At 49.7% G+C, this 26,103-nt stretch overlaps 1 protein-coding gene across 6 annotated transcripts in view; it reads right to left on the bottom strand.

Moving 5' to 3' along the window:
• Positions 1 to 737: 737 nt before the first annotated feature.
• Positions 738 to 26,103, bottom strand: part of ERG (ETS transcription factor ERG) — a 265,741-nt gene continuing 240,375 nt past the window's right edge. For 3 of the 6 annotated variants that reach the window (XM_043593593.1, XM_043593592.1, XM_043593594.1), the window contains 7 exons: positions 23,050 to 23,253; positions 22,120 to 22,200; positions 20,144 to 20,215; positions 12,109 to 12,177; positions 11,514 to 11,570; positions 10,538 to 10,585; positions 738 to 2,624 (listed from right to left, as the gene is read on the bottom strand). In XM_043593593.1, coding sequence (XP_043449528.1) covers positions 2,104 to 2,624; positions 10,538 to 10,585; positions 11,514 to 11,570; positions 12,109 to 12,177; positions 20,144 to 20,215; positions 22,120 to 22,200; positions 23,050 to 23,253 — 1,052 coding nt within the window. In that variant the 3' untranslated portion in view covers positions 738 to 2,103. The remainder of the gene's footprint in view (positions 2,625 to 10,537; positions 10,586 to 11,513; positions 11,571 to 12,108; positions 12,178 to 20,143; positions 20,216 to 22,119; positions 22,201 to 23,049; positions 23,254 to 26,103) is intronic. The other 3 variants (XM_043593595.1, XM_043593596.1, XM_043593597.1) reach the window with 3 other exon arrangements.

Below are 26,103 nucleotides of genomic sequence, written 5' to 3'. Positions count from 1 at the left end.
AGAAGTTGTTCGATTTTGGTGCGTCTCCCTTGCTCTGTATCCCACCTCTCGAACTGCCTTCACCTTGGCCAAAGTTGGGGGCAGGTGACACACACAGAAGAGAGAAGATGTCAAGGGCAACCAACGACTTCAGATCGTAGGAATAGTGTCTGCGGACATGTGAGGCTCAAGGCTGGCGAACCCCAAACCACAGTGCCCAGATCATCCCAGCGTGGGAAGATTAAGGCAACTGTGGACCCGGCCAGGGCCTCTCAAAGGGAAGCCAAGTGGTAAACTTAGAAGCCATCCCTTGTTCCTGTAAAGTGAGAAACTGGCTGTCCACGACGCTTTATTGACCAACAAGGTTACAGTTTGCGCTAAGAGCAGTAGATCGGTTCGCCATTCAATGTTTTATGATCCTGGCAGGGACTGAGGGTGATCTGTGACCAGGTGTTTCTCTGGAATTTCTGTCACAACCCCCGGCTCGAGAGGCCTCTTTCCATTCTGGGCATACACACATGGAGGTTCCAACGTGAAACCTTTGGTCATCTGCTCCAGAAAGACGAGGAGGAAGAGAGAGTGAGCAGGAAGGGCCTGGAGAGGCCAACACCGTTTGGGCGCCAAACATCCTATTTGCTTGGCTCTCGCTTGCACGAATTCCCGGACAAAATAAAACCAGAACACAAGACCCGAAGTTCAGCACACATCTCTGTTAGGCAACTTGAGTCGCTAACAAAGTGCAAATGCGGACTCCCGGGTCAGTCTGATTTGCCATGCTAGGCCAAGCTTGTTTTATTACATACATTCTGCATTCTAAGAACTAATAACTTCATATTGTAAACATTAAGCATACAGAGTTAAAATTCAAGGCCACATTCTATCATTGATTGTCTCTTTTGTCGTGTATCTTTGGCTGGCCGAGATCAACTCGTAGTGTATAAATGCATAAGTTATATAATTATTATATAAAAAGGGGGGAAAAAACATTGGCTTGTATACTTCATTCTGACAAACGCACAGCGTTTGCGACTCGAAAGGAAACCCGGAGCCTCCACCTAACCCAAACGCCTAGATGGTTTCCGATGGCAGCATCGAAGAAGGCTACCCACCTCTTACCTGACCCTGTGGGGAACAGAGCCCCCCCCCCATAACGATGAGGTCCCGAATGTTTCTTTTAAATATCAGACAATTCCAGTTAAATTTTTCTTTTGACAGACAGACAAACAAACAAAAAAGAGAGATGCGTATTCTTGTTCCTGAATTCTCTACTTTCCCCTCGTCCTGGACGCCATATTCTTCCTCTTAACACTGGGTTTGGTAGGGCACCGACCAATGAACCCGCAAGTCTCCCGACTCAGTCTCCGGCCTCTGCACTGTCCCAAGTCCGGTCTCCACTGCTTGACAAGCGTCTCTCCCAGCCCTCTGGCCTCCTCCTCCTCCGCTCCCTTCTCTCGCACCTCCTCCAGCCCTCTGTCTACAACCACACGCTCGCTGTCCGCAGACGGCCCCGGCCCCACCGCCGGGCTCAGTTCCCCTGATACCGTCCAGGAGCTGTGGCTCTCCCCCTAACGGAACGCATCTGATTTCACCCGAACAGCACGTTCTACTGAGTTCCATCTCGGTATCTGTCGACGGGCCACGGTCTCTCTCTTTTCTTTTTTGATATGTTTCTTTTTTTAAATACAGGTAGTTTTCCTTAAAATGACATGGAAATGGTATGTCAGGGGAAGGCTGTGTTACCCCTCTCACTGTACTTGAATCCCCGTTTGCACTAGCGGGACCCCAAACTCCCCTCTGAAGTTTATAGGTTTCTTAAGAACACTTTCTTTGGCACTTGGTCCTCGTGACTTCTTCATGCTTCTACTTACAATGTCTTTTACAAGGTGGGTCCACCCCCGAGGTGTCCAGATAACGTTACATTTTTCGCATCCTCTTTATTCCTGGAGTAATACTTTAGTAAATCCCTCCCGTTAAGAGTCTTTGGATCTCGTCCCTGGCTTCCTTCCCCAGCGCCAGTCAAGCTTTTACATTCCTCTTGAGGCACTTTTGATTCACGGTCTCTGATAGAGTTGGTGGCAATTTCTTGGTGATTGTATGCTGTTGGGAAAGGCCTCCCTCAGGTCGTTAGTAGTAAGTGCCCAGATGAGAAGGCATGTGGCTGCCCGGAAGCCTAGTGTTGGGGTATATACCTCCGGTTGGCGAATTCCAGTAGGGGTTTGGGGCGGCGAAGAAACTGGACGAGGTCACGGGTAGGGCGGGAGGGTGGGGGGCCACAAAGTTCATCTTCTGTGGGTGGGCGTGATAGGAGCCCATGTAAGGGAGGTCTGAGGGGTACTTGTACAGAGATGATTCTGGAGGGTGGGGCTGGAGGGCCTGGGCGATCCCGTGGAAGTCAAACTTGTAGGCGTAGCGCTTCCCGTGGACTTTGGTCATGATATTTTTGTCATAGTAGTAGCGGAGGGCGCGGCTGAGTTTGTCGTAGTTCATATTGGGTTTGCTTTTCCGTTCTCCCCAGCGCCGGGCCACCTCATCGGGGTCCGTCATCTTGAACTCCCCGTTGGTGCCTTCCCAGGTGATGCAGTTGGAGTTCGAGCTGTCCGACAGGAGCTCCAGGAGGAACTGCCACAGCTGAATCTGCCCACTCCCTGAGAGGGGGGGGGGGGAAGGAAACAGAACACCAGTGAGAACAGGTCCTGAGCTAAAGGCAGTGTTTCTTCAGAGACGGAAGCGGGTGCTTAGTGGTGTTCCATGCAGACGCCTTAACCTGCCTGTGCGCCCGTCCCTCGGCTGCTGGGGATGGTGGCTGCCTTCCTCCCTCTTCTCCAGAATATTGCCCTTGGCTGAACAGGAGTTGCTTCACCTCCCCCCCGACCCCCCAGGGCAACCCACAGCCAGAGGGGCTGACACCGTGCACCACAGGCCCGTCTCACTGCCTCAAGGAGGGGCCAGCTCTGTGATGCTGTTCATACTCGTGAGCTCCTTGCAGGACCAGACCAGAGCAAGGTTCCGGCTAAGGCCACCAGCCCCCGCAGCCTTACCCCTGCCCTGTCTGCTTCATCACTGCCTCTCTCCCAGAGACACACAATGAACTGAGCACCTGCACAAGTATCGGCATCCCAAGTTCTGTGTCTTGGGAACAGGGTCTTCGGTGAGGATCTTTGGTGATCTCAGGCTCATCCACAGATCCAAGTAATGCAACGCAAAGAATTTCTATGGGGCAAAGTTTAGGTTGGTCCCATCCATGTCTGACTTCCTTAGAAGCAGAGCCAAGCCAACTCTGTGTTTCAGGGGTGAAAGGGTTTATTTTTCCTATTTTGCGAGGCAAAAAGTGCCGCTATGTTGATGGCAATAATGACTTAACACCATTTATATTGGCTAGGTCAAGTAAAATAATAGAAGTCATATTTAGGAAATGAACTTCTAAAAGTTTATGGAAAAAATAGAGAATGGAAGTAAACACCGTTATTTCTAACATAACATGTTGCTGGCACCCAGAAAGCAATTCTGTCAAAACTTTTCCTAGAACAGAATTAACCCACTCAAAATGAGGAAGTTTAGAAAAAGTTGGCTCTCTTTCAAACCAGATCACCTATTTCCAGTATTTAGGCAACTGCATCGTAACGGAAATCCACGGGTTGCCCTTGCATTGAGATGCCAGTTGTGTTCGGAAGTTTCCAGAAGAAAATCTGCAGCAGTGAGTGACTGCAAGCCCTTCTGGGGAACTAAATGAGACTCCCCCTTCATCGGCGAGATCTCAGTTAGCTGGGGGCACACAGAATTGTGTTTGATCCCACTGGAGAGACACGTGGGTGTGCCTTTCAGCTCTTATTAAGTTTCGAGAAAAATCCAGGCATATCGTTCCAGCCACCACGTTACACTATTTTAAGATGACTTATGGCTTCCTCCAGGGAAGCAGCATGTAAATATCGACAGCAGTATTGAGCACCAGGAGGAACTAAGATGTGCTGAACAGATTTTAGAAGCTTTGAAAGTAACTAAGAGGCCTGGCTTTCCTCCCAAACTCCAGCTCGAACACTGCCTCAGGCTTGTACCAAAAAGATGACTTTTTTAAACGTTTATTTGTTTTTGAGAGAGAGACACAGAGAGAGCATGAGTGGGGGAGGGGCAGAGAGAGAGGGAGACGCAGGCTCCCAAGCAGGCTCTGAGCTGTCAGCACAAGGCCCGACGCGGGGCTCAAACTCATGAACTGCGAGATCATGACCTGAGCAGAAGTCAGACGCCTAACCGACGGAGCCCCCAGGCGCCCCCCCCCCCAAAAGAATACTTTTTATCGCACGATCAGCAAATTACCAAGAGATGTGATAAAATGATTGGCAACTGTTCAGGGAATTGATGTCGTGTAAAAATCAATTAGAATTTTTCCCCCCCAAACCCTTCTCCCTAGCTAACTCCCTACATAAATTGCCCAACTCTTAAATCCTTGTTTCCACACTGGCTACACGGAGATGGGTATATTTGTGAATTCATCCATGCAACAGCATCGTGAGAAAGGTCAGCCTTTTCTGAATGTGTTCTGGAAAATTCTCATTTTCACTCTACGACACATTTGAAATACATTAACAGCTTGTCATTCAACTCAATGGAAGCCTGTGCTTTTTCGGACCCACATATTCAAACTGTTCTCAATCAAGTTTTGGTTGCCCCGAACATCTCATTAATATGCATTTGAAAAAATACGAAGAATGGTATGAGAAAACCATATGGGTTTAGTATACATATTGTAACCAAAGGATTAGTACTTGACAAAAATTCCACACATGACCTGGGAATAGGGAAAAACAAAATTTTTTTATTTAACAGCCCAACATATGTTTCCACGTAAACACGTAGAGTTGTCTGAAAATAAATATTCACTGTGAACGTCCTCCCACAGAGAAAGCAATCCCATAGATTGCGCATAAACGCACAGACCTTCCCAGATAGCCAGAATAATAGCCGGTATTTATTCAAACCTTGGCATTGCTCCTAGGCATCTGTCCCTTGCCCACTTCCTTTAGAAACCTGCACAGAGACAGCCAGTGGACAAAAGTGGTTTCATACCCCTCCTGCTTCTGAAGCACTAGAAAGGCAGAGATCTAAATGCGCAGCTGGAAATTCAAAGATGCACGATTTCTTACTAGACTCTTTTGCCCGTTAACCTTTAAGACACAGCCTCTTTGGGGCGCCTGGGTGGCGCAGTCGGTTAAGCGTCCGACTCCAGCCAGGTCACGATCTCGCGGTCTGTGAGTTCGAGCCCCGCGTCGGGCTCTGGGCTGATGGCTCAGAGCCTGGAGCCTGTTTCCGATTCTGTGTCTCCCTCTCTCTCTGCCCCTCCCCTGTTCATGCTCTGTCTCTCTCTGTCCCCAAAATAAATAAATGTTGAAAAACAAAATTAAAAAAAAAAAAAAGACACAGCCTCTTGAGCATTTCAAGGATCTATGGGCATAAGAGATCTTTACACAAAATTCATCACCTTCCAAACCTGAGAACAAAAGGGAAAATGCAAAATCAATCGCTGTTTAAGTAAATGTTATAAAATGCAACGGCGTGCCCAGAGCATTAACTGCTACATTTAATACTCGTAACAAAATCCCTTGGATCCGCAGTATGGAGCAGGTTTTCTTGTGCAAGAATTGTCAAGGATGCACGGTGGCTGCTGAGGACTCAGCCAATGGTAGATGAACTGAACTCCTTGTGGCCACAAATTTCAAAAGCAATTTATGAAGACGAAAACACGTACGGTATGATAAAGGTGCATTTGAGAACACAGAACGGGGGAGGTCAGACAAGGATATCTAAGTGGTGGGAAGCCTAAGAGGGGCTTGGGCCGTTCACCGGCCAAGCCGACAAGGGAAAGGAGAGGTCCTTACACTCAGGATCCGGCATCCGGCAGCCTGGCCACCTCCCCCCTTCCTCCATCGCCCTCCTTTGGGAAAACCTTTCCAGTCTGTTTTCTCACCCTATCTTGGTAGCGGCTTTCCAACATCAGTAAGAAGTAGCTACTTTTACCCAGGATTGGGTGGGGTAATTAACAAAGCCAGGATTGGTGGGAGAAACAATGATGGCGGTTGTGCCCCGCCCACAGGAGAACCCAATGGGACAAAGGGGGGGAGGGGTGCGCCTGGAAGAGAATGAAAGGCAATGCTTTTATTTTTAGAAGGAAGGTGGTCTCTTCATGCAGCGGAAAGAGAAGAGAAATAACAGTAGCAAAGAAGTACAACTAAGCAGAAAAGGGCAAAGCACCCAAAAGGTTTATAAAGCACAGAGAAAAGCAGAGCTGGGAGTGACTCAGCAGCTGTGGGTCCAGAAGGAGGGGTGTCCCCCCTCAAGAGCAGGGCTCAGCGGCCACCACCTGACGGAGGGACAGAGCAGGAAATGAAGCAGAGAGGGTCCCCCAAAGCACCATGGTGGCAGCCAGTGGAGGCCACTTTCTGCCGTCGCTGGGCACGTGGCAGAGAAGCCCGTGGGCACAGCCTGGCCCCTCCACCAAGCCGAGCCCCAGGCAGCTGGCACGTCCCAGGGCAGAGGCTTTGCTCAGGGCTCAGCGTGGCTCAGACAGGAGTTGGTAGAGTGCAGGGCAATACGGTGTCTGGAAGCACCAGTCTGGAATCATCCCTACCTCCGCTGGATCTTGGCGCTGGCACGCACGGGGCCTTGGGCAGCTCACCTAGCGTTCTGTGCCTCAGTGCCCTCATCTATAAAATGGGAGTGGTGGTAACGGCATCCTGCCAGGACACTGTGAGGATAAACTCAACACATGAAGGGTCTTACCATGGTTTGTTTGCGCTGAAAACCAGAGGGTTTTTTTAAAATTTTTTTTCTTTTAACATTTATATATTTTTGAGACAGAGAGAGAGAGAGCATGAACAGGGAAGGGGCAGAGAAAGAGGGAGACACAGAATCCGAAGCAGGCTCCAGGCTCCGAGCTGTCAGCACAGAGCCCGACGCAGGGCTCGAACGCACAGACTGTGAGATCATGACTTGAGCCGAAGTCGGATGCTTAACCGACTGACCCACCCAGGCACCCCGGGTTTTTTTATGTTCATTTATTTTTAAGAAAGAGAGAGACAGAGTGTGAGCGGGGTGGGGCAGAGAGAGAGGGAGACACAGAATCCGAAGCAGGCTCCAGGCTCCGAGCTGTCAGCACAGAGCCCGATGCGGGGCTCAAACCCACGAACCGCGAGATCATGACCTGAGCTGAAGTTGGACGCTTAACCAACGGAGCCACCCAGGTGCTCCGAAAACCAGAGTTTAAAGAGAGGCACATACCTTGCCTAGAGCTACAAGAGGACAGAACAAAGCCAAGTGCCCCTCCCCGTGCACCCCATGTTGGCCGTGAAAAACTGTGAATGGTGTTCTCGGGCTGGCTGACGGCCACCGAAAGCCTACTCTTTGCCGATACCATCCTGAACACTTGTATTTATTTAATCCCCCCAAGAATCGTGAGGGAGCCCACTGTTGAGATGAGGACATTAGACCCCAGAGAGATAGAGTGATTCATCTTGCCTAATGTCGGCAAAGGTTGGAACCCAGTCTCTAAGCTCGGATGCCCGAATCCCAGCACGAACCATTGCTTTCAGGCCTGACCTCCACTCCCTCGAGTCCTCCCCAGGTCATCCTTTCCCTTGGCCTGGGGCTTGGGAGGTTCAAAGTGGAAGACTGGACACTCCTACCTCCTAACCAATGGCAAAACATCCCTAAAACTGGTCTCTGGCTTTGCACGAAGCTGGATACAATTCATGCCCCCCATTAAAGAGTGTCCAGTTAGCACTGGGGGGGCCACTTAACACAACCCAAGAAGGTGCCTTCATGGAAAGGCAGCCTCAGTTCATTAGAGAAGCCACATACATGTTCAGCCATTCTAATGGGACATCAAGGGGTTGTGTGGTTTACGTGTGATCCATGACGTAATCGTTCAGGGATGGGACGCACCTCTCAGCAGGAGACATATGGCCCCAAGTGCACGTCACATGAATATCTGGAACCGAGACCTTGAGATGCGTTATTCTCTCGTGCGTTTACACACCACGATGTCACCTTCCCACTTAAAATGATTTAAAAAGTTTGCGTTGTACAAAGAGCGAAGGCAGCAATGTGAAGTGATGAAGGGCTTACTTATCAGAGAATGGGAAAATAGAGTCAAACAGGAAGAGGGAGTCTCATCCCCAGAAAGACCAGAGACATTCTGGTTTTGGGGGTGGGGGAAGCCGCGTGAATACGACTGATGCGCGTGCAGCCCGAGGAGAGATGGAAAGAAGCCTCATCATTATCAACTAAGTAAAACAAGTCTTTATCTTCACGCCCTTGGTTGGAGGTCACCATCTTCCCCAGGCCAAGTGAGGATCGTCTTAGTGGACAAAAGGCTGTCCTTTGCTCCCAGTGCTGGGCCTGCTGACCTACTGTGGACAGAGCCATTTTCCCAGCATCTACACGGTTGTAGAACTCAAGGGAAATCCTTCCTTTCTATTCTCTCGGCCCCCATTCTCCAAGAGGCCTCCCTCCTCCCTCGGGCTCACTCAGGAGCGGTGCAGGGCAAGACAATAAAACCAGACTCTGGAGACGGAGAATCAGGGTTCAAATGCGACTTCCCGTTTTATTGGCTGTGTGACCCAGGGAAAGTCACCTAATTTCTCTGGACCTCTGACTCCTCCTCTGTAGGATGAAGATAATGACCTCCCAGGGCTGTGTCATGCAGTGGCATGGCAGACTTAAGCACTTGCCCGGGCATTTCCACAGGGTGGGAGCTATTTGATTGTTATTTCACATGATTGTATTAAACTCCCCAGAGTGCTCCCGCTTCTGTTCCTTTCCTCTTTCTAATCTATCCTGAACACTGATGCCAGATCAGTCTTCCTGAGGCATGGCTGATAACAGTAATCTCCCAACATAGTATTCCTTTTTATATGAACCGTTACGAAGCAGTTTGAAATGGAGAGCTGAGCCCGGGACTGGGGGGGGGACCAGACACCCGGGAGCCTTGGCCACCAGTTGGATGCTCCCTTGAGAGCAAAGCACCTGTGTGGCAGTGTTGTAATCTCCCGTATTCATTTCTCCACCAGAATGTGAGGACCTCGAAGGTCAAGGACGGTATCTCCTTACTCCTCGCATTTGTTTCTTCAACAAATAATTACTGAGCGCCTGGTCTAGTCCCCAGGGTTGAGTAACAAACAGTCCCTTTTTTTAAAACTATTTTTAAAAATATGTATTCATTTTTGAGAGAGCGTGAGTGGGGCAGAGGCAGGGGCGGGGACGGGGGTGGGGACAAAGGATCTGAGGCAGCAGATTCAACGTGGGGCTTGAACTCACAAACCGAGAGATCAGGACCCGAGCCGAAGTCGGAGCTCAACCGACTGAGCCACCTGGGCGCCCCTAAAACAGTCCCTTCTAACGGCTCAAATGCCTCAGAGGGATTTTTCTGAACTAGTGAACATTACCTAAAATTTAATGTCAAAGCTGCAGATACTTGATAATGATATTTCGTGTTCTCAAAATACAGATTCCCTTGTGGGGACGAATGCTGCTTGAATCTGAACTTTTCCGTTTCCAACCCTATTTTGGCCTCCGTGTTTAGGAAATATACATTCCAGCTTGTACTTGCAATATGCCTGTGTCATCTTGGCATTTGAATGTGCTGTTGAAAACCCTCAGCATATGCTGTGAATTTCGGAAGTGGATGCCAGCACAGCTGGTTCTGATCTGAATACAAACAAATACAACAGTTTGGTTGGCACTGAAATGTGATGACAGGTGACGATCTTTGGCGAGGTACGGGTCACAAGTGGGCCAATTAAGAACCTGCACCCTCTCCTAGCCTCTAACTTCAAAAACAGACCGTTCATCGAAGATGATCCTACATTTGAAGCCTTCGGGTTGGAGTTAAGGTTCTCCTTTTTAGGATAGGGTTTGACCTCCCTGTGTCATGGGATGAACTGTGTCCCCTCTCCCCAAAATTCACACGTTGGAATCTTAACCCCCAGTATCTCAGAATGTGACTTTTTTTTTTTTTTTTGGAAAAACTTTACAGAGCTGTTTGAGTGAAAGTGACGTTAGGGTAGGTCTAATCCAGTATGACTGGTGTCCTTATAAAGGGAAATCTGGACACAGAGATATGCACAGAGAGAAGACAGGTAAAGAGACCCAGGGATAAGACAGCCGTCTACAAGCCAAGGAGAGAGGTCCGGAACAGATCCGTCCTTCATGGCCCTCGGAAGGAACAAACGCTGCCTGTCACGTGACACGTCGATTTTGGACTTCTGGCCTCCAGATTGTGAGACGGTAAATATCTGTTAGCTAAGCCCCCGGTTTGTGGTGTTTGTTACGGCAGCCCTAGGCAACTGATACAGCTTAGATTCGGTGATCCTGCCCTTTGCGGCAGCTAAGATCTTAATGGATTCCATGACCCGTTTAGTTTTTTTCCACTCTTGCAAATAATCCAACGAGATCTAAACTCCACCTTGTGCAGCTGGAAGGATTTCTCGCCAATACAAGTTAATCTTTCAAAGTAGCCACTGCCAAAAAGGTAACTTTGTTAGGGGCAAAACCACCAGCAGTCTCTCACCTGGATTTGCAAGGCGGCTACTTGTTGGTCCGAGAATCTGATAAGGATCTACAACAAAAAGAAAAGAAGTCAAATCCCAGAGACCTTGTCGCGGCTTGGTGTGATGTCACTGCAGGTATGATACCCCCGACTTGTGTTTCCAGGTTTCAGAGTCATTGAATCCCCCACACCAAAGTCGCCCAGCACCACTTCCTGTACTGAATAAGATGTCACGTGGAATCCGAGAGAAGTTTCTTGCCAAAGACCTCTTAAGCTCAGCTCGGGCTTGGGGTTCCCGACACCTGGCTCTCTCCATCCCAGGACATAAACTGGGCAAACATGTGCTATGTCCCCACTGGGTCCGGGGCCACGCCGGCCACGTTGTTCAGCACACTGGCAATATCAACGGTGTTCCGTTGGATATCACCAATCCGCGGTGTTCCGCATGGGGCCGGGCATGAGTGCGGGCTTGCGGCATGTGGCCTGGGGGTAAAATTAAAAGGACTCGTCTGTCACAGAGAAGGGATGTGTGTGCAAGCAGAATGTTCTTTCCATATTTACTGCATAGGTTCGGAAATGTCTTAGCAAAATCTCGAGTTATCCCTACTGAGTAGACTGATAATTTTGGTCCATATTTTATGCATGGAGCCATGATAAACAAGACAAAATCTTGGGGCGCCTGGGTGGCTCAGTCGGTTGAGCGTCCGACTTCAGCTCAGGTCACGATCTCACGGTCCGTGAGTGCGAGCCCCGCGTCGGGCTCTGGGCTGACCGCTCGGAGCCTGGAGCCTGTTTCGGATCCTGTGTCTCCCTCTCTCTCTGCCCCTCCCCCCGTTCATGCTCTGTCTCTCTCTGTCTCAAAAATAAATAAACGTTAAAAAAAAAATTTAAAGAAGACAAAGTCGCATTAACTTCATTTAGAAGTGACACATTTTAGAAACATGCTGCTAAGCCTACTTCTTTTTCGATGGCCGTCAAGACATTCCTTGAAACATACCTAACTGAGGACGCTGGTCTTCAGTTTTGGGCACTGCGGAAGGAGATGGCTGAGCAGCTGAAAATCCCAAAATAAAAGAGAGAGTTACTTATAACTTCTATCTGGCCACTCATCTTTGATGCTGTATTATCATTCCATCGATTAGCTTAGCTATTAACATAACAGTCTTACTCTTAGACTCAGCAGCATTTAATGGCAAGAAAATTTCCTTTCTATAACCCCAATCAAGAAAGAATCCTTGCTCAGGTCACGATGTTGTGGTTGTGAGTTCGAGCCCCGCGTCAGGCTCTGTGCTGACGGCTCAGAGCCTGGAGCCTGCTTCGGAATCTGTGTCTCCCTCTCTCTCTCTGTTCCTCCCCTGCGTGTGCGCGCACTCTCTCTCTCTCTCTCAAAAATGAATAAATAAACTTAGAAAAAAAAAGAATCATTGCATCTAAAGATCAAGTTGCTCTTTGCTGCCAAAGGAACAAACATTTTATGCCGATAAAGCGTAGATACCCTGCAGAAATCAGCACGCTACCAATGGTCACCAAATGTCACCAAGGGTCATCTCCTGGTGAGAAGCAGATTCAAGCAACGGGAGCCAACACTGTACCTTTCGACTGGGGGGTGGGGTGGCCGTGACTGGTCCAGGCTGATCTCCTGGGTGGGTCATAAGGTAAATCTGCAAAGACAAATAAAATGACTGAAAGACCAATAATGTAATTTTATAACACATATTTTGTATGCTTTTTTGTTTTGCGTCCGTTAGAATAAATACCGTGGATGAAAATCCAGCAATCCAAAGAAATACCCAACCTGTATCCCATTAGATTTGCGTTTTACTCAGCAATTATCGTTTTGTTCATTTTATCGATCTAACGTTTTCACCCATTGATCTGGAAACTCTCCTTGAGAGATTCTCACAGGGCTTCCTGAGCCTTCTAAGGCAACTTCCTACGACCACAGGTCAAGACCACATAAAGAGTTTCTTACAATCTACTTTGGCCTGCTTCCACCTGGAACTGACCTAAGTTCATCCCTTTGTTACCTTCATGACCCCCTCAGAAGAGAGCTGACAAATCTGATAAGTCTACCAATTCATGCTCGAGGTCGGCCCCTAAATCCCCCAAATGACACTTCTTCCTTGGAAATGAGCATGGCCTTCTCACCCTCTTACTTGCCATCTGCCTCTCTCAATCACCCCTCATTTCTTTTTATAATCTCACCCAGTTATATATATGTCTTTAAATGTTAATGTTTATTTTCTGAGAGAGAGAGAAAGACAGCGCATGAGTGGGGGAGGGGCAGAGAGAGAGGGAGACACAGACTCGGAAGCAGGCTCCAGGCTCCGAGCTGTCAGCACAGGGCCCGATGCGGGAGCTCGAACTCACAAACTGAGAGATCATGACCGGAGCTGAATTCAGACGCCCAAGCAGCTGAGCCACCCAGGCCCCCTTCACCCAGTCATATTAAATCAGTCGTAACTGTCCAGTTATTTCTCCATGTAAATATCTACTATAGCTCTTTCTCTAAATGAATTTAGAAGTTCTCTAAAAGAACTGCATGCGATCAATCGCAAGACCGGAATAATATTGTTCCCACAACATGTTAACAATGACGGTAAGAGCTTAAGTGAATGCAACGGTTTCTTTGCGTTCATAATGTATTGTCATCTGTCTCGTAAATCTTCAGTGCACTTTGCACATACAAAGTTAGTAACTATCCTTCCCATCCTCAGTGCAAGTTATGTTAACGATTATGAAGACTCTAAGTCATTTCAAGGTCCTTTCAAAAACGTATTCCAGAACACGTGCACCTGGGTGGCTCAGTCGGTCAAGCGTTTGACTTCGGCTCAGGTTGTGAACTCACAGGTTCATGAGTTCGAGCCCTGCATCGGGCTCTGTGCCAACAGTGCAGAGCCTGCTTCAGATTCTGTGTCTCCCTCTCTCTCTGCCCCTCCCTTGCTCATGCGCTCTGTCTCTCAAAATAAACACATAAACTTAAAATATACTCCAGAACATCACCATGCGTATCCTAAGTGTGCACACACGAAGTGATTTCTACATGAAACCTTATTATAGAACCACTTCAAAACTATGCCTTCTTGGATTGATGGGTGCTCAGTTCCATGCCATGTGTCATTCTGGGCCAACTGAAAGCCACAGCCAGATACTTGTATTCTGCTGCTGGACATCTGGAAATGGCTATCAAATCTCGCTTGCAGGGCAGGCAATCTAATTTGTTTTAAGCCTCTCTTTAAACAGACTCTTTAACCCTGTTTTAGACTGGCAGTTTGGCGGGTCAATCCTCAAAGGGTCTGCCTATGTTGCAAAAGATGCATCTCTTGGGGCACCTCGGTGGCTCAGTCAAGCGTCTGACTCTTGGCTTCGGCTCGGGTCATGATCTCGTGGTTCTGTGAATTCACACCTCACGTCGGGCTCTGTGCTGGCAGCACGGAGCCTGCTTGGGGTTCACTCTCTCCCTCTGCCTCTGCCCTTCCCCGACTCGCGCTCTGTCTCTCTCAAAATAAACAAATAAAATAATAAATAAAAAAGATGTGCCTCTTCTTACTTTCATATCCCAAAGAGCATACCACTGAAATGCAATGTGAAATTCAACACAGAGTTGCCTTAATTTATTTGGTCTGTTTGGCTACAAGCACCTCGGCTCGTGTGGTCTGTGAAATGCTACCCTTTATAGCTTTGGTTGAGTAAAAGATAATTTTTTTTTTTTTTTAACTCCAGTACTGCTCACCGCTTCTTCTCAGCTGGTATTTTTGCATTTTGGATCATAAGCCGTTCCCACTCGGCTCCTCAGATTCTCACTTTTCTGGTGTTGGGGTTGCACATGGGAATTAAATCTGCAGCCGCTATCAATTTACGGCTAAATTTCAACTTAAGTCTCTGGGCGCCCTTCGCACACAGATACCCACCCAGTTGAATTTTGTCTAAAAAAAAAAAAATGGTCAGCCAGAGTTTCAATCTGAGAACTGTCTCAGAAAGAACACTGGACTACTGTACCAGCGTCTAGCCGAATTCAGGAGCAGACAGGCACACGGACAAAGGGGCTTCTGTTGACCAAATGAAAAAAAAAAGCAAGGCAATACCAAAAGGTGTTCTAGATCCCAGGTCTCAAAGGGTGGCCCACGGACCAGCAAGACTGGTAACATCTGGGAGCTGGTTAGGAAGGCAGAATCTCACTCCAGGGCTACTGAGCCAGAATCTGCCTTTTAACGAGGTCCCGGGTGACCTGGGAGCGCACTGAACAATGCCGGAGCGAGCCCGTTCTAGATCATCTCCATTACATGTTTCTAGGCAGGAATCTGTGTTCCCGCAGATAGCAATCTCAGAACCGCTGAGCGTGTCAGGACAAATGAGAAAACGCGTGCGAAGAGTTCTACGCTGGTTACCTTCCCCAGAGAGAATGTGAGCGGAACGAACGGCCGTCGGTGGCTGGCCCGCTACTACGTTAAACATGAAAGTATTGCTCATGTAATGTGACTGGAAAAAATTAACCACCCCACTAGCACGAGACAAATATTTTGAAACCCTTTATTCATAAAACCCTTCTCCGGGTCTCTAACTGTGTTCCGCCCTCCCCTGAAAATAAGTCAGGACCTTAACAACACGAAGTCTGACTCTAAGCCAAGAATCTGAGCTGTTTATATGAACGATGATTAACATGTTCATAAACATATTGCCACGGAAGATAAGTCGGCTTTTGTTTTTGTTCATGAAATTCTGGTCCAGTGCTTCCTTATCAGCGGCCGCTCACGCGCTGGGGGCACTGAGTTTCCCTCCCCAGGGAGGTGACTCTGGGAAAAGGCTGAATGAAGCCGTACTGATTCAGGAGGACACGCCGGGGCCTCTCCAGCCACCCCAGCTCACAGCACGGCCAGCCCTGGGCATTTCTGCCCTTGGGCTGCTGTAGAAATTCCGACTCCAAGCGCATTTGCTATGTGTCCCTTGGCGATAGCAGGGCACAGAACTTCCACTAAGAACAGATTTTACGTGGAATTTCTGCTGGTCACTTCAATGCACCCTCATTCTCTCCTGTACTGGGATCTTCAAGGTAATTAACTCACACACTTGGCACAAGGTCCTGTGTTGGGGAAGGCTGCTTTCTGGCTCTGGTTCTCTTTTTTTCTGCACCAGGCTGTGCGTTTAAAAACTGAAGGTCGGGGCGCCTGGGTGGTGCAGTCGGTTAAGCGTCCGACTTCAGCCAGGTCACGATCTCGCGGTCCGTGAGTTCGAGCCCCGTGTCGGGCTCTGGGCTGATGGCTCAGAGCCTGGAGCCTGTTTCTGATTCTGTGTCTCCCTCTCTCTCTGCCCCTCCCCCGTTCATGCTCTGTCTCTCTCTGTCCCAAAAATAAATAAACGTTGGGAAAAAAAAAAATTTAAAAACTGAAGGTCATAAAAGCCATTCGTGGGCAGCTCAGAGTTAACAAAGAAACGTGTTCTATGCCATGATCCAGGCCAAAAAGCACGACACTAAAAATCGGGAGTTGGACTGGCATTGGGTCCCTCCACACCAGCACCTTGATTTATTTCCTGGGAGCTGGGATCGGTTCTTGATTTGGAAAGAGACTCCTCCTCCCCCCACCCTCTCCCTTCCCTGGGCATCAGTGAATCAAGACAACATATAGATTCTATGCTGCATCCTGCGGGGTGAAGTTCACCAAGTTTTATATTCTGCGTTCATCACGCTTACAGAGGAACAGCCCTCTAGCCTTCACAGTATGCCCACGCCCACTTTATTTTTTAATGAACCAGAACTTGGACCATGCGAGAGCTCATCTTCATTCCGCAGGATCTATGCGGCATCCGCAACGCAGTGTGCAAGGGCCCTGGCTGGGTTGGGTAGGAACAGATGAGATTTGCCTGCTGTCCATGAACCTAGAGGCTAATGCAAAGAGAAAGGCCAAGAGCTACCGCCCAGAACCACCTGATAAACACCTACTTAACGGAAGGAAGTTTGGGAGTCCTCCCTGATGTGGCTGAGTCACCCTCTCCTGTATTCCTCCAGACCTTCCTACGGTCTTCTAAGATCCCCCATCAAAGACATGGAGACCTGGGAGCGTTGTGCACGGCTTTCTCTCCTGGCTTTGCAGACCTCTGTGGTTACGGTCTAACCAGAGGGAAAGCAGAGGGTGCGTTCCCAGCCGTGAGCCGGGATGCAGACTTTCCACAGGGCCTGACTGAGGAGAACGTGCATTTGCTGCCTTGCCTTGACGGGTGACGTCGAAATGTCACTCAGTTGTGAATGCCAAAGGAGGAGTTGTTCAAGATTCTGAGAAACCCCTGAAGGGCACTGGCTTAAAAGTGAAAGTTAAGGCTGCACGTGCCGGCTCAAGCCTCCAGTGTCTTTGGATAACATCCTAGATGTGCATGATGCTCTGGGGACTGCGTGATGGTGGAGGAGGAGAGACGGGGCTGCACAATGTCCCCCTTGGCGCCCACCACGGCTTTCATATAAACTGCTCCTGACATGCCGCAGGGGGTCAAAAACCAGCTTGCAAGTCTCAGTGGGTCAGACCTATGTCTTTTATGTCACTTGAGACCTCAAAGGGCCATGGCTCCCGAAGGCACGTGTTCAGCAAGGAAGGAAGGTACTTGCAACCCAAGAAACACATGAAGCACCCTAAAATCGTGATCATCAAAAACAGAATGTAAAATGACACGCCTACGTGCAAACACTTTTTACGAGTAGGAGAGAGACGGATCTAAATGCTAAGTCAACAAAGAGATCACGAGGGAGGGTGCATTTTGAATCAGGAACATTTGGGAAAAGCGAATAGAAGCCAGCCTGGGAAGAGAAGGGAGAGACATGGACAAAGCAGTAACATGCCCACGTGTGGTTGTCTGGGAGGTCACCAGCCTCGGCCAAATGTGGGGTTAGATTGCAATGACACAGCGACTTGATGGGGTAAGCAGTTGGGGGACCCGGAAGAAGTGACCCATTTGGGAAGGAAGGCCAGGAGGAAGAAAGGAAAAGGGAGATTGGGGTCAGCAGCCCCGGGGGTGGGTTACACAGGGCAGAAAAGAGAAGAGGCAGGGAGGGACAGGAAGCATGGGGGAGGGGACTGGGCACGCGTGGGTGGAGGAAGCCCCCTGTTCCCATGGCTGGGGGGTTACAGAAATGGAGCGGCCGTGAAGGTCATGGCGGAGCAAACCAGGAGTGCAGGGGAACGGGAACTCGGGTCTCTATTCCCAAGGGCCCCAGGGCCTCTTCCCAGGGGGGAGTCAGCCACCACCTCTTCTGCCGGCATCAGACACTTCCGAGCCCAGGAACACAGCTGGATCCCAGCCGGTCTGGGAACCGCCGTGCAGCACCTGTTTCCCCAGGGCCAGTGCCAGATTTCCACCTGCACCCCGACGGGCTTTCCGACTCACAAGTGCATCCTTCAAGGTCCATCCCTGCGTCCACCTAAGCGGAGAAGCAACTCTCCTCTCCAAGGTCAAACCCCTGGATAGTTCAGCAAAGAGCTCTGGCGTGTTCAGCCTGATTCGACTTCCTTATAGCGCATATACGAGCATCTGTATCTCCCTGGACAGTCACAGGAGGGGTCGTCAAAACAGGTATTTTTGCTACAGACTTGAGTCTCAGAAACATACTCTGCTGGGGTGGAGCTAGGGAAGTGTGATCTCCTGCGGGTCACGCACAAATCACGGCCCCAAGGAAGAGCGTGGCCAGAGCGCGGAGGCGTGTCCCAGCCTTCACTTCCCAGCTACTCCCCGTGCCCCCCGCCCCCCACACACACCTGGAAAGCTGAATCTTCCAAATCTACTGTATCTCCAGATGCGAATACAGAAAAAGGAGTTCCAGGATCCCCTGTTCTAAGTACTAGCAAGCGACTAGCCAGCTGGTCTGACCACTGGGCTGTAACCAACGGATTTGGTCAACGTCGTGACCTTTCGACAAAACCCCAAGCCCAGCTCACAATCCCTGGATTTTGCGACTCAGGGAGACGCGTCCATGAGGCAGCTTCAAACAAACAAACCAGCAAAAGCAAGCAAACAAACCGTGGCCCGCCGCTTCCCGGAAAGCTCTTCTTCTTTTAAGGATGGATGGAAATGGATTTTAAATGCTCACAAAACCGTTGTGGTCTTCCTATACTTCCCCATGTTCTCCCAAGGATGCATTTATCAGAGGTGAACAGCGGGTTTTTCTTCAGGCCCAGTCCAGGTCATTCTAGACCCTGAATCTGATCCACAAGTAAATGGCCTGTGAAGTCTCCACCATGACAGAGGGAACGAAGCACTTTAGCTAAACCTTTCCACCGTGTTCCCCAGGGAGAGGGGCGCAAATCCTTCCTCTGAGGTCAGAGAGGAGGGAATGGCCAACCTCAAGGCTCTGTGGCAGTAACAGGACAGCGTTAGGGTGGCAACAGCTCTGAGAAGCTTCTTCACCCATGCTATTGAGCTCCGGACTGGAAAGAAACGACCGTGCCAAACTTAATGCCCTGGGCCAATCCAAATGGAGTCTTATGTAGTCTGGGTGTGGGACAGAGGCCAAAGGGCGACAGCTTGGGTCTAGGAACGCATGACTCCAGAGGCATGAATGACGATGGAAAAACCAGCCCCCTACCCTGAACCGCCATTTCCTCAGCTGGCGGGCTGGCGTGTTATGGGTGCAAGTCCTGGGGAGGGGACCGAGGTCTGAGCCGCGCTGCTCCTGATCTGAAATGCCCTCCCCCTCCTTCCCCACCTGGCACACATCTAATCCTCCTGTGGCGGGTGGCCCTTCCTCTGGAGAGCGTCCTTCCCGCTCTCACGGAAGGTACGTTTGCAACCGCGGCTGGTCCTACAGCCTCTGCCATCAAAGACGATGCCTCTACTCCTTCAGGTTAGAGTCTCAGGGGCGTGTCTGCTCTATGTTGCCAGCCCTTGAGGTCCGACACTTATGTGTGAGTCTATCTCTGGCTCTAGGCGGCTCTACCGCGACATCTAGAACTTCAGGCAAAGCCCGGATGTGTGCCTGTGAGCTGGTTTCCGTCGTCCCCTCCGCGGCTGACGCCCAGGAGGCGCTCCGTGGACATCGTGGAATGAACAGGCCAGCCTTCTGCAGACAGGAAGCTTTCTGAAGTCTGGCCCAGAATGTAACACTGTGCTTGTCACTAGTAAGCACTTGGTGATATTTATTCTTTCACGAATGACATGAAAATCAATTACCTAGAGCAATCAGGAAAGACGTAAAGAGTCCGATGTAAATATCCCCTATGGCATGCTTCTGCTCTGAATCGCTGGCTCTCGTGACATGCCGAGAGTCCATCACTAACACTATGGGGACGCCTCGTGCTTCGTGTGTTCCCCCGAGGACGCGCATCCTTTTGTCGCCTGGCGCGCGGGCGGATACTTTTCCGCCAGGCTTCCAGGGTGCCAACTTTGCCCATCTGCCTTTCAGAGCAGCTAGTTAAGGGGGGCCGATCTGCTTTGAATTCTGCGGTCAGGGACCTGAAGTGTGATCTCTGAATGAAACGGTCTGATGGAATCTGGGCTCCAGATTCACAGGGGCAGAACAAGACTGCTCAGGACTCCCTTCAGACCCAGGATCCGCGCCCTCTGACTCTGGTGACTTAGGTCACGGATCTCACGGGACATCCCAGGATGTCTCTGCAGGGACAGATCACACAGGGGTGTTTTTCGTACCTGGCCTAGTTGTAATTCTTTGCGTGGCCTCAGGATATACTGAAGTATTTGGGAAAATAAAAGCTGCACCCCCTGCAGACAAAAGGAAAGACAAAACATGTGAAGGTCTTTTGTTGTGGCTGTTGATCTCCTGCAACCAAATCAACTTTGCCCTGTGACACCAAAGGGAGGAGACCCCCTGGAGCCGGCCATCTGGGACTCCCAGGGGGTGGGTGGGGAGGGGGGAAGGGATAAGCAAACGGGGACAGAAACTGATTCCGACTATGGAAATAGATGTCAGGCTATACTGCGTCCCATTTGTCAGAAAGTGTCCCGTGTTTTGATGGTATGGCTTCTTGCTGAAGCGCATCTGTGTGTCCCCTATCACCCCCAACCATCTCACTTTATAAAAAAAAAAAAATTCTATGGTGCGTATTTTCCATTATAAGTTGCATAAAAATCCACAGAAACATTTTACAGAGCCCTTGGAAAACAGTCCCAAAGAATTACAAATATTTTTTTTTGCCAAAGAATGTATGGATCTTATTAAAAATAAATCCACATTTCTCTTCAAATGCATGTTTCCCCTTCTCTGCCTCAATCCACTGCCCGTGTTGTGAGCAGGAAAAAAAAAAATCCCCCTCTGCATTTCAGTCCATTTGGAATCGGTCCTCCCGTTCTTCGATTGTTTCTACGTTTAACAGTAACACTAGTAACAAAAGCAGAGCGTTCTCGAAACTTTCACTCACTGTTATAAATTTTCTAAACAACCGTGAAATGATCAGAAAATGTGTCGCTCAAGGGGGTTCTTAAGAGGGGGAAATCACTCGGCCTAAGTTATTTGTTATTTTCTGGCCACAAGGTCATTAGTAGGCTGACGTGTGTAACCTACAGTGAAAAAGCATATGACTGACTCCAAGCTTTTTTTTTTTTTCACTTTCAATGAAAAGCACAATGTCCTGAATCTGGAGGACCAAGATAAAGGAGCCATCTATCTCACTGTAATACCCAAACCGGGACTCGCTCACGTTACGCATTTTGGGGACACGGCTGTACTTCTGTGTGAGGCTGGCCACGAATCGGCTTCTTTGCCGACGATGGGGTTACCCAAGCCTTGATGGTTCCCGGCCCGGCCTGAGTGGTGGCAGAAGGGCCCTGCCGGCTGACACAGTGGGGTGAGCAGCCTGTGGCCAGGCTTCGGCAGCTGTCTCTATCAGGAGGGAGACGGCGGATGCCAGCCGCGGACACGTTCATCCGCAGAAAGCCAGCCTCGACCATGAGGGGAATGGGAAGGTTAGCGGGGATGAAGCATCCTGTTCAACTCGACTAGACTCAGGCCATAAATAAACAGATAAAATGCAGAATCTGTGGTTAAAGACGGGATAGCAGGGATTGGGTTAGTAACCGATTTCATATCCTCCAAAATACAACACAGTCTCCCTTTCAGCCCCAAGCTCCCAAAAAGTGACGAATGAGCTTTCTTTCCTCCTGCCCTTTGCAAACGTCCAGAGTCTGTGCAAGAAGATTAAAGTCAGGATGAGTCAAATGGCCTAAGACTTTTCCTAAAAGGAAAAAACAAAACTCCTGATTGTCCTAGTACACGTTTCTTTGCGAATAAAAAAGAAATAAAAAGAACCCCAAGGGCCCCCTTTATATCGAACATGCTTTTAGTTTCTGCAGTCAGCACAGCGGCAGATTGTAATCCAGCAAAAGAGAGGTAAGGCAAGGGCTAAGGGCTAATTCTGCGCCTCTCCTGGTCGAAAGAAGTCCTTTGATGGTCCAGGGGGTGGGGAGTGCTCAGAAACCAAAATGGGCGCCCCCTGCCGGCCGGCTCTGGTACTTCAGCAAGAGCCTCCTGCATATCAAGAACCCCTGGAGCATCCCTTCTGTTCTGCCTTCCTGATGCCCTGACCGGCCCGCCATCCACCTTGAAAGCGTGCAATCTGTGGACAAGGCTTGGCGCGTGTCCTGTGGGGAAGGGGCAGGCCCAGCATTACCTGTGTTTCTAGCATGCATTAACCGTGGAGAGTTTTGTAAGGCTTTATCAACATCATCTGAAGTCAAATGTGGAAGAGGAGCTACAAAACAAAACAAAAGCGACATCAAAATGAAAAAAGAGAGAGAGAGAGAGAGAGAGAGAGAGAGAATTACCCTCCTTAAAAAAAAAAAGAAGAAGAAGAAGAAGAAAGAAAGAAAGAAGAAGAACACCTCCCCACCCCCACCCTACTTTCCTGAGCGGCTTGGAAATCTCTCCATGGCCCTGCGGCTGGTTAGCGTGTTAAAACCTAGGTGGGCCCATATTTAATTCGGGGAACAAGTGATCGGGATGCCAGGCAAAGCATTTACACCGGAGTCCACACCCAGCCCCCTGCTGCGCTATTTCCCTCTCCTGCCAACCATGCTTGATGTCTGAAAAATTAAACCATACAGCAAACCGGGTGAGTTCATGCCTCCAATCGCCAATATGCCATTCCCACTCTGTCAGGTGAAGCCACATGTCATGATACGACCTGGAAACTTCTCTCACTCTGTGCTCAGGTGGGACCGGGAGGGGGCTTGGTTTAGCTTTAGGGAGGATGAGCCCCGTAATTCCCATCGGGGGCCTTTTTTAGTGTGGGACACCACGGGGACTCAATAATGTGTGACCAGAGGAAGCTCTGCTCCCCTCTGCCATGTGATCCTCTTGGTGGAGGTGACCCGGGGGGAGGCAGCTGAAGCCTCGTGTGACCCCTCCGGCTTCTGGGAAAAGCGCTTGACCGCTTGTCACACGTGTACCTAGATCGTGGCCTCGTAAGCATTTGGTTCTCCCAGATCCTAAGTGAGAACTGGGTTAGGGCGGGAAGAAGCTGTCACAGACTGGACTGGACCCCCTCAGCTCGGGTTGGCAAGAACCCGCACCCCAGTGAGCTCCGTCCCGACCCTCTTACTCTCTCTGAGGTAGTGCAGGTGGGAGAGAAGGATGTCAGCGTTGTAGCTCGGGGTGAGCCTCTGGAAGTCGTCCTTGGTCATCTTGCACAGCTCCTTCCCGTCGATGTTCTGGAACAGCAAGATGTCGACGTCCGGAAGGCCATACTCTTTCACTGCCCACTCCAGCCACTGCCGGACGTGGTCCGTACTCCACAGTGTCGGATCTGAAAGGGGTTGGGACAGAAGCAATCGGCTAGTCGGCTCCCGAAGACGCATTCCCAGGGCAGAGCCACATCCCAGGCAGGGCCCCCGCCAGCCACGGCTTCCCGGAGGGGCCCCTTCCCCGCTGTTCTAGAAGACAGGCTTCCAAACAGGCGCGATGCCCTGTCAGAAGCAAGTGTCTTGGGGGAAAGACAAAAACAAAAAAACAAACAAAAAAAACAACAAAAAAAAGCCATCTGAGTCACGCCCAGAAATCGCTGCCTTTAAAGTGAATCGTTCTGGAACACCACTGGCCCCTCGTGGCTCAGATCATCTGAAGTTTCACGTAGGCACCAGGCTTTTTTATTATTCATTTTTGTCACTTAGTTTCATTTTTATTTATTTATTTACAAATGAAAAAATCATGGAAATTTTCTTTCCTTAGGGAACTGTTGGCATCGAGAGCTCAGAACACAAATCAGGAAGATGCTCATCACCGTCCGTCACGCAAAAAAGCATTCGTACAAAATACTGAAAAATACTGACCGCAAAACTGGAAGTCAAGCGTAGGTGAACGAAAACCCTAGTGCCTCCCGTGGGCTGGTGTTTCTTTTTTTTATTATTGTTTTTCTTAATGTTTATTTTTGAGAGACAGGGAGAGAGAGAGCACGAGCAAAACAGGGGTGGGGCAAAGAGAGACAGAGACAGAATCTGAAGCAGGCTCCAGGCTCTGAGCTGTCAGCACAGAGCCCGACACAGGGGGCTCAAACTCACGACCTGAGCCTAAGTCGGTGCTTAACCAAAATGAGCCACCGGGCACCCCATATGGGTTGGTATTTCATTAAAAAAAATATTTTTTTAAGTTTATTTATTTTTGAGAGACAGAGAGAGAGCATGAGCAGGGGAGAGGCAGAGAGAGAATGAGAGGGAGACACAGAATCCGAAGCGGGCTCCAGGCTCTGAGCTGTCAGCACAGTGCTCGACGCGGGGCTCGAAGTCACAGACTGTGAGATCGTGACCTGAGCTGAAGTCGGACGCTTAACCGACTGGGCCCCCCGGCGCCCCTGGGTTGGTATTTCCAAGACAGAGCGGTTGGTTTCCTGCTTTTCCTGCAGAGAGTTTGATTTTGCACCTATCAGGCACCTGCAGGAGTAGGGGACTGGCTGGGGGACCTTCTCACCGCACAGCTACGGCACACAAACACCCCACCTCAGGCAGGCAGTGCCATCTCACTCCACTGCCACATATGGGAGGGGACCTGGGTAGAGTCCCAGAGGGCGCAGCCAGTGGGACGGCCACTGTATTATCCCCAGTGGAAATACAGCCAGGAGCACCCCACACAAACAGCCTGGGCAGAGGGATATTTAGGGCACCCGAATACCGGCAGGTAGGAGGGGCACCTGGGTGGCTCAGTCAGTGAAGCGTCTGACTGCTCCTTGGGTCATGATCTTGCAGTTTGTGAGTTCGAGCCCCACATCGGGCTCTGCACTGGCGGATTTTCTCTTCCTCTCCCTCTCTCTGCCCCTTCCCACTTGCATGCAAACTTTCTCTCTCTCTCTCTCTCTCTCAAAATAAATAAACAAACTTAAGAAAAAAATACTTGCACATGGGAGACACCCAGGCAGGGAGCAGGAGCCCAGAGTTCGAATCCCAGGGTCCCTCAACTCACTGCAACCCCCAGAGACTGTATCCCCTTCCCGCATCTGTTTTTACATGTAAAACGAGAGCCTTGACCTTGGTTCTGTGGACAGGCCCTTAGAGGTCAGGCGTGCTGCGATGCTCTGGTCATAATGAGTGAGAATCTGGTGTAGGGATAAGTCATCCTTTGGAATCACTTCGTAGCTAATAGCTTTAGAACTTCGGTCTTACTAACGTTTCAGGCTACTCAAGAGTCGGGCATGGTGTGTGCCCTTGGAAGAGGTTTTAAGTTTACAGAAGTAAACAGCAGTAACAGTGAGAGGCTTCCAGACAATCCTACCATCAGAGCTTCCTCCCTCTCGCCCGCTTCCTCTCTGCTTTCTATTTTTTGTCTCTCCCTCCTTCTGTCTCCCCCACCCTCCTCCCATCCACACCCTAATATTTCATTTCTTTTCTTCACTTAATTTTTTAAAAAAATTTTTTAATCTTTATTTATATTTGAGAGAGAGAGAGATCATGAGCAGGGGAGTGGCAGAGAGAGGGAGAGAGAGAGAGGGAGACACAGAATCAGAAGCAGGCTCCAGGCTCTGAGCTGTCAACACAGAGCCCGATGCAGGGCTTGAACTCACAGACCACAAGATCATGACCTGAGATGAAGTCGGACACTTAACCCACTGAGCCACCCAGGCGCCCCAAGCTTATTCACTTATTGAGAGAGAGAGAGAGAGAGAGAGAGAGAGAGAGAGCATGAGCAGGGGAGGGGCAGAGAGAGAGGGAGGGAGAGAATCCCAAGCAGGTTCCAGGCTCCAATTCTGGGCTTGAACTCACAAACCATGACATGAGCAGAAACCAAGAGTTGAACGCCCAACAGGTGGCCCTCGTATCTTTTTTTAATTGAAAGAAATGACTTCAAATCCAATGGAATCCACCTCCTAGCTTCCCCTGCCTCAACACCCGTGAAGCAACCACCATTCTGAGCTTGGTGCCCATCATCCCTACGTATACTTGAATACTTTTACCCTATCAACCATGTGTGTTGGTTGTGCTTTTATTTTTTTTTTTTAATTTTTATTTTAATGTTTATTTATAATTTTGGAGAAAGAGAGAGAGACAGAGCTCCAGCAGGGGAGCGGCAGAGAGAGAGAGGGAGACACAGAATCCGAAGCAGGCTCCAGGCTCTGAGCCATCAGCACAGAGCCCCACACGGGGCTCGAACCCACGGACTGTGAGATCAT

The sequence above is a fragment of the Prionailurus bengalensis genome, chromosome C2 (assembly GCF_016509475.1).
Source record: "Prionailurus bengalensis isolate Pbe53 chromosome C2, Fcat_Pben_1.1_paternal_pri, whole genome shotgun sequence".
In the NCBI taxonomy this organism is placed as follows: domain Eukaryota; kingdom Metazoa; phylum Chordata; class Mammalia; order Carnivora; family Felidae; genus Prionailurus; species Prionailurus bengalensis.
Note: the sequence above shows the minus strand (reverse complement) of the source record. Positions and strands in the feature narration are given on the sequence as shown.